The sequence below is a fragment of the Leguminivora glycinivorella genome, chromosome 16 (assembly GCF_023078275.1).
Source record: "Leguminivora glycinivorella isolate SPB_JAAS2020 chromosome 16, LegGlyc_1.1, whole genome shotgun sequence".
Lineage (NCBI taxonomy): Eukaryota > Metazoa > Arthropoda > Insecta > Lepidoptera > Tortricidae > Leguminivora > Leguminivora glycinivorella.
The window spans coordinates 19,816,627-19,824,622 of NC_062986.1; the positions used below are offsets into that span (position 1 = coordinate 19,816,627).

Sequence of the window (7,996 nt, forward strand, 5' to 3'; positions counted from 1 at the left end):
TGGCGCTGTTTCGCAGCCTAGAAGTGGCCAAAATCATATTTTTACATGTTCTTATTTTTTATAAAAACAAATAACATATTTCTTTATTTTAAAATCATGATATCACGTCAATACATATTTTGAAAAAAAAAAATTAATAATAATTTGTAGGCATCATCAGTGTATTTATTTACTTTTTATTTATTAGTTTACCAACAATAATGTTTAACATTTTGATTTTGATCGCTAAGCGTAACACAGCAGTTCTCGAAAAGTTTGTACACAAATTAAGGAAAAAGTTAAATTTGTTTTTATTATTCCTATTTTGTTACCAAGATTTATTTGATGAATTGAGATTTTAGTAAGTTTTATTTCGTCATTAAGGTTCTCTAGTATCTTTATTTTCTTAATTATAACAATTATCCTGTATATATCTTACGAAAGTCGACTTATATTATTAAATGTTGGTAACAAAATAGGATCAATTAAAATTTGCTGACACGGCTATGTACAAAGTTGACGGGAACTGCTCAACAATTACTTGAAGATAAACACCACATGTCGTTATGATACTTATGATAGTATTAATAGGTGGCGCTATAAAATCGTGGTACGATTCTTAGTATGAAGTATGTAAATCCTATATAAATAATCCTTGCTAATACATCCCATACCATGAGTATCTTTAGTGCGTTTTCACATTATCCGATCAGATATCGGATGTAAGACGTTCTCGCAGCTTTAGATGCTTTCTTCTCGTCTAAACATTCTTTGTTCCGTAATTGAGCACTGTGCATCTGTCTATTGTACACACCACAGTTCGACCGAATGTAGGCCAGACTATGAGTGCCTAATGTTCCATATTTGGTACAAATGTATTTTATGGTGTTTAACCCTTTAATCGGTATCGGGAAAATACTTGCCATCATAATTTTATTTTATTTTAATTTTATTTTCTTTATTGGGGAAAAAAACAGATGCAGACCAATAATATTTACAGACAAGTTATAAAATCTTACTTATAGCCTACATCCTAACACAATTCCCACTAGGAGGTACGGCAGTAGTTTTAGGGACAGCATTGTGATCGGAACTAATTAACAAACTTATACTAAGACTTAAACTTAACCTTATAAAGCGACATAGATTGTTACCAACAGAAAAAGATTAAGAAACAGATTAGGAAGTTAACACAATATTATTGAATATTTTGGAGGCTTAGAACTATATAATAATGAGCTTACTAAACGCTTAAATCGTATTTTGGTGTTATTGAAAATGTCAACCGAGACCAGGCGTTTGTTGTAGTTATCACACATCCTACGAAGCGGAGCTCGCACCCCAGCGTTAGTGGAAGTCATTGGAACCGCGAATAGGGACTGGTTTCGTGTCCTGTGGTTAGAAGCGCGAAAACTAATTAAAACAAAAATGCATCTCTACAATAAGAATTACAATTCAAAATCGAATGACTAGATATAAACATCAAATGGTTAAGGGCCACTTGCACCACCCGTTTAACTCAAGGTTAGTGGGCTGTCAACTGTCAAATTCCAAATAAAATGGTGGGTTAGTTTCGGGTTGTCGGGTTGAAGGGATAATTTCTTTGCAGCATCAACACTTTTATTGTTGCAGTAAGTGTTTATGTGTTCATCGGCCTATCGGCTCTTTGGGACCCTATGCGAGACAGCCTCTGCCTTTATAATGGCTGTTCACATACATAATTTCTGTTTGATCCAATCGTTGACTGGTCGAGAATGCTTTAATGCATTAAGTCCGCCATTTGTACAATTTTATGTCGTGCAATAAAGTCTAAATAATTAAATAATTATACAGCTGTGTCCTTATCAATATACCTGTATTTTTTAGAGCCCGTGTCTTTGTCAATCTACCTTCAGTTTTTCTTTTTCTAATTTTAGATCCGAAGACCCCTCCTCAAAACTGTACCTCTGCGACGTATTCGCTCTAAGCGTGGCATCCTTCAGCGGCTACGCGTGTGTGAGCGAGACGGGCAGCCGCGCGAGCAGGACGGAGCTACTGCCCGCTTCTGTAGCCGCGCTGTGCGAGAGGCCCGCGTGGAAGGAACATGTTAAACAGGTAGCGACACCTCTCGGACAATCGCTATCAAATGAAAGAAGCGCGTTCCTACGCACACACACAGTCTAAGCTCGTGGAGGCGCGTACCATGCTTGTATGATTGCGACCAGGTCGACTGGTCGCGTGGTACAGGCGGTAACTGTGAGGTAACCAAGAGCGGAGAGCAGGGAGTGGCCATACTGGTGGTGGTGAGTCTTCATTCGCTTCATTCGACACTCTTGCTGGGGTGTGAGTGGCCCCTTCCGCGCTGGGCGCTCGGGGGCTGTGTCGGGGCGCGCCCCATCCTTGTGGGGCGGTCTGTCGTCATCTCTTTGTGGGCGATTGGGTGATCCGGTATGGCCATACTGTACGATAGCGCTCTTTATTATACTGTGCACGAGGCCCGCTTGGAGCAAACATGTTAAACAGGTTCTTGTTCGTGAAATGATGGGAGATATCGTATGGAGTCTAAATAGCGCAACACTGTTCCCGATTCAGTGTTGTCATAATGTGAGTAGCATTTATTTTTAAACTTTGATTTTATTGGAAAACACTGCATCTCGCTGCGACTTTAGCTGTCGGGAGTGATATGAGAGTTAGGTCAGTAGGTACTATCAGCTGCAAAAGTGCATGGAAAAATTATGAATGAATTCATTGATAAATTCGCCATGCACTTTTACAGCTGACAGTACATCAATCTATGTATTTAATTTCGGTATATGGACATTGACATTGTTGCCTAAGTTATAAAGGTGACGAATTCTCTAAAATACCAATATATTAATGTATTGTTTCAGATACTAGAATGGCTGTGCCACACCCGGGATTCGAGTCCGGACCCGGGTCTAGCGCAGGCGAGCCAGAGGGCGCTGTTAGCTCTACGACACACTACAGAGTTCGACCGCATATGGACCAGACTGTGAGTATCTAATGTTCCATATATGGTACAAATGTTCTCGACGTCGTCCTAGCGCAAGCGAGCCAGCGAGCGCTACTAGCTCTGCGACACATTCTAGAGTTCGACCGCATATGGACCAGACTGAGTATCTAATGTTCCATATATGGTACAAATGTTCTCGACGTCGACCTAGCGGGCATTATTGGCTCTACGTCGCACACCAGAATTCGACCGCATATGGACCAGGCTGAGTAATTAATGTTCCATATTTGGTACAAATGTTCTCGACGTCGGCCGGGCATTACTGGCGTTGCGTCACACTTTTGTGAGTGATACATAAATATTTAAAGAAGGAACAATACAAGCCTTAGTCCGTTTTCACATTATCCGATCCGATATCGGAAGGATTTCAATGCAAAAAATCCAAAATGGCGCCTGTAATGTATGGGATATCGGTCCGACATTCGATATCGGATCGGATAATGTGTAAAAAGCTTACTGTGGGACAGTCAATCTGTGTAAGAGTGTTCTACAATATTTATGTATTTTAATAATTATATTCCACCCGAGATTATAACCCAAATGCCTCCCTGGCGCAAGCGAGCCAGCACACACATACTACACACCAGAATTCGATCAGGATCAGACTGTCTTATGTTCCATATATGGGATAGATGTAAAAGGAGGTATAACACAGATTTTGCTCACAATTTTCACGCTGTAATGAAAATCTTAGTTCTTGTTGATACACAATGGTCTCTGTAACTACAGCAGTTGCTGTCGCCATAGCATCATCCTTCATCAGTTTCATCACCATCATCTGCTACCTTTTTTAATTTTTTTTTAAAGTTTTTATATTAAAGGAAAAAATGGAAAAATTTACGCTTCCGGCGGGACTCGAACCCGCATCAGCCGCAGTCTAGGCGGCCGCTCTTAACCAATTGAGGTACGGAAAGAAGCCACCGCCGGACTTACTTAAACTGTATATGAATCTGTTGTACACAATAAAGTGATTACTACTACTACTACTACTACTTCGCAAATCTTTCCATTTCTTTATTTTCCGCCTATTTTTTCCTTTAATATAAAAACTTAAGTATCGTTAGCGGACGTTTCCGCTTGATCAAAATTGATTTAGTGTTATTTTTGTTTCAGTGAAAGCCACTTCGGTAGACACGTGAGCAACGATGACTGATCACGTGATCATGATTATGTTAGTCGTTTTTTAAAGCTTACGCTCAGTTTTTATATAAAATGTTATTATCCTATTTAAAAAATACCTAAACGATGTACTAACTTATGTATTCATGTAAATAAAACGATTATACATTGTTAAATAGTTGATATTTATTGAATAGTGAATAAGTGACGTTTACAAGTAAAAGATTCCACATTGTCGCTTTCCATAAGAACGAAATTCGCTCGTATATTTATACGAATTACTTGCTAGAGCGTCTTTGTGCTTAAGCGACAATGTGGTAGGTACATTTTACTTGAAAACGTCAGAAATAATTCATAGTTTTAAGACGTTTACTGTCGACCTTACGGCTTTGTAATAAGGGTTGGCCATGGGGCGTTAAATAGAATTGACCTCTCTTATTTGCCACGAGTAAATCACACAAAAACCTATTTTCTGGGCAATACCACACTGCGGCAACATCTAACCTTCCAGATAGTGGTACATTACGAATATAACGATACAAGTGCGGAGAAAAATTCGACTCCCTTCGGTCATGTTTTAATTTATCGCCACTCGCTTCCAATTTCCTTTTCACACGTGTATCGGACGATGTTTTCAGTAGCTACAGATGGCCCTCCGAAGTTACGACCTGACAAGAAATTAACCAATTCTCGCACTAGTGAATAAAAAACACCATCTGTACTGAAATCGCCACTCGTTTTGAACTCCCTTGTTTCGTAATGTAGTATTACAATTGTATATTCTTATCGTTCTCATCATAAGCCATGAATTCGCTATAGACCTTAGGGCAGTACTTCTCCGCCAGTCTAGCGTAGAATGAGTGTTTCGGTAGGATATCGGTCCGGTTGGCGCTGGGCTCGTCCCAGAGATAGTATCCGAGATATGATGCAGTGGCGTTGCGTTTCTGGCTTTTGGGGGACTTTAAGCTTGTGAATTCTGAGCTGTACACTTGAAAACCTGGAAAAATGCTCGTTTTTAGGGTTCCGTAGTCAACTAGGAACCCTTATAGTTTCGCCATGTCTGTCTGTCCGTCCGTCCGTCCGTCCGTCCGCGGATAATCTCAGTAACCGTTAGCACTAGAAAGCTGAAATTTGGTACCAATATGTATATCAATCACGCCAACAAAGTGCAAAAATAAAAAATGGAAAAAATGTTTTATTAGGGTACCCCCCCTACATGTAAAGTGGGGGCTGATATTTTTTTTTATTCCAACCCCAACATGTGATATATTGTTGGATAGGTATTTAAAAATGAATAAGGGTTTACTAAGATCGTTTTTTGATAATATTAATATTTTCGGAAATAATCGCTCCTAAAGGAAAAAAAAGTGCGTCCCCCCCCTCTAACTTTTGAACCATATGTTTAAAAAATATGAAAAAAAAATCACAAAAGTAGAACTTTATAAAGACTTTCTAGGAAAATTGTTTTGAACTTGATAGGTTCAGTAGTTTTTGAGAAAAATACGGAAAACTACGGAACCCTACACTGAGCGTGGCCCGACACGCTCTTGGCCGGTTTTTTAGTATACTTGTTATCTACTTGAGTAACCTAACCACAAAATTAAAATTTTGAAAAAAACCCCGACATAGTGGACCGATTTTCATGAAACATGGCTAAGAACACTCCCGACTAATTCAGCTTTCAAACAAAAAAAAAACTAAATCTAAATCGGTTCATCCGTTCGGGAGCTACGATGCCACAGACAGACCGACACGTCAAACTTATAACACCCCTTCGTTTTTGTGTCGAGGGTTAAAAAGCCTTGACTTGGGAAATGAAGAATAGAACTGCCTGGAGACTCAAAATAAGGAAACTTGACGAAGGGTCTGGCCTAGCGCGTAGTGACCCTGTCTGCTACGCCGCGGTCCCGGGTTCGAATCCCGGTAAGGGCATTTGGAGAGTTTACTGGTGAAACCCGATAAATCAAAATAATTTTTCTTTCAAATAAGAACATTGTGGAAATTGCACATAGTTCGAACTTCAAAAACCAGAGGGGTTACCATGACGTACTAAAGACGTTCAGTTTAGGTTGAGAGAAAGGGACACAGCTATAGCAGTTACATAGCTCCGTCCCTCTCTCTCTCAACCTAAACTGAACGGCTTTAGCACGTCATGGTAACCCCCCTGTTTGCTCAATTTATCGATTTTCGCCAGTAAACCCTCGATTTATTTGTGTGATAAGCACAGATATTGGATCCGTGGATAAAATGCACGTGTTTCCGAGCTAGTGAGGGGAAAAGTTCGTTTGTCTCTTTCTCTCACACCAATACGTCGGAAAAGGACAAACGAATTTTATCGGCGCAATACCTTTAGTAGTTATGAATAAGGGGGTAATACTATTTTTACCTTTGCAGTTCTCCCTTGTCATCTCAGTAACGTTAGTGGTGTTGCACAGCTTCTGTAGCGAGTCTTTCAGCGGCGAATCCAGACTCAGCCCCAGGTCGAAAGCGATGTGCTGCTTTAGCGTCCTAAAGTATATACAATTAGACTTATATTGACTGGGATATACCGTAGTTACCTTTTTGATTTTGGTCAGCCTGGTATTACAGTTTTCCGTGGTCATGATTCATGTAACTGCGTCGAAATATCGGGAGCGACATCAAAAATTACGGTGAATCATTTAAAACTCTGAGTAGATAAGTATTATAAAATGCCAATTGAACAGAATTCGTTAGCCTAATAGAAGTGGTTTACATTACACGTCAACTGCATCGTCAGTATGCCTTTCCCAGACAAATAGCAGGGTGCGTAGCCGAATGGCACAAACGCTCACGAAACGAAACGCCCGAAGATTAGATATCTATCTCTATCGCTCTTGCGTATTGGCGTGACAGAGCCAGACTACATTTCTGCGGCGTTTCGATTCGGAGAAATGCCATTCGGCTACAGGGCGTGACCAGAAATATATGATTATTGTTAGGAGGGCGCTGTTGTTCTGATGTGGGGTAACAGTTCAGTTAGTATGAAGAAAATTGTTCTAATGAAATTCCGCAACATGGCGCCTAGTCATTCTGGTCAGGCTTTAAGTACATAGGGATAAAGATCAAATTATTTTTATACATTTCGATGACGTCGCGTCTAAGTGCGTTTGAGGTTTAACATCAAAAAGGTAAACTACTTAGGCGAGATAAAACAAACATTACTTACCTAAAGAAATGCCTCGAATAATACATCCCCGACAGCCCGCGCTGCACAGAAATGATCGAAGACCCGAAGCCATCGCCGTCTGCCGACGCCCAAGTGTCTCCCAATTTGTCTAAATTACCCACCACCATCACATCCAAATCTATAACTATCCCCCCGAACTTATGCAAGGTCAAGGTCTTAATCAACTCCCTAGTTTTCCTATTGTTCCACTTCCCAAGCCACATCAAACGGAGCAGAGACACATTCTGTAACGGCGTGTTCAGGTTGTAAGTTTTTAAATTCATTCTATATAATTCTACGTTTGGTAAGTTAGACAGCGCGGCTATAACGCCAGTTCTGCAGTCGATCTCTTTAAGCGAACTTGCGAATATAACATAAACTTTCTTGTCTGGATGAGCTCTAGCAGCAGATTCGACGGAGCAAGCTTCGCGGTTTCGTAAAAAGTTCACACAAGTCGTTTCGTGAAAGAAAATAGAATTCGGCGGTTTTGGATCCTCGCCCACCGAGTCTAGGAAGTTTCCTTTTTCTGGATGGGAGCAGGAAATGTATTCTGGTATGGAGTCTTTTGCGTACAAGAAGGAGGGTAGTACGGTGTGGTTTTGAGAGTACAACACGTAGAGGCTCGTGATGGTGTAGGTTATGGAGAATAACGCTAGTACTAGAAACGTCTTTGCGAAGTATTTGCTTTGAGGCAACAT

General features: G+C 40.3%; 2 protein-coding genes across 2 annotated transcripts in view; one reads left to right on the top strand and one right to left on the bottom strand.

Annotated features, from left to right (window-relative positions):
- The window catches only part of LOC125234785 (focadhesin), a 38,397-nt gene extending 34,133 nt beyond the window's left edge, over nt 1-4,264 (top strand). Inside the window, exons 20-22 of the mRNA XM_048141181.1 lie at nt 1,896-2,073; nt 2,850-2,971; nt 4,106-4,264. Of these exons, the coding sequence (XP_047997138.1) occupies nt 1,896-2,073; nt 2,850-2,971; nt 4,106-4,145 (340 nt within the window). The 3' untranslated portion in view covers nt 4,146-4,264. The remainder of the gene's footprint in view (nt 1-1,895; nt 2,074-2,849; nt 2,972-4,105) is intronic.
- A 614-nt stretch (nt 4,265-4,878) lies between these two features.
- Nucleotides 4,879-7,996, bottom strand: LOC125234958 (lactosylceramide 4-alpha-galactosyltransferase-like). The gene is made up of 3 exons (XM_048141380.1): nt 7,299-7,996; nt 6,498-6,619; nt 4,879-5,108 (listed from the first exon to the last, which is right to left on the bottom strand). Exons 1-3 carry the CDS (start codon nt 7,994-7,996, stop codon nt 4,879-4,881), a joined length of 1,050 nt encoding a protein of 349 aa, XP_047997337.1.

What these genes read in the sequence shown, in the direction of transcription:
- LOC125234958 (XM_048141380.1), bottom strand. Translation starts at nt 7,996, where the DNA reads ATGTTGCCTCAAAGCAAATACTTCGCAAAGACGTTTCTAGTACTAGCG. An exon ending in TATTCGAGGCATTTCTTTAG is followed by an intron (nt 6,620 to 7,298) that starts GTAAGTAATGTT and finishes TATATACTTTAG; the next exon opens with GACGCTAAAGCAGCACATCG. An exon ending in GACAAGGGAGAACTGCAAAG is followed by an intron (nt 5,109 to 6,497) that starts GTAAAAATAGTA and finishes GCATTTTTCCAG; the next exon opens with GTTTTCAAGTGTACAGCTCA.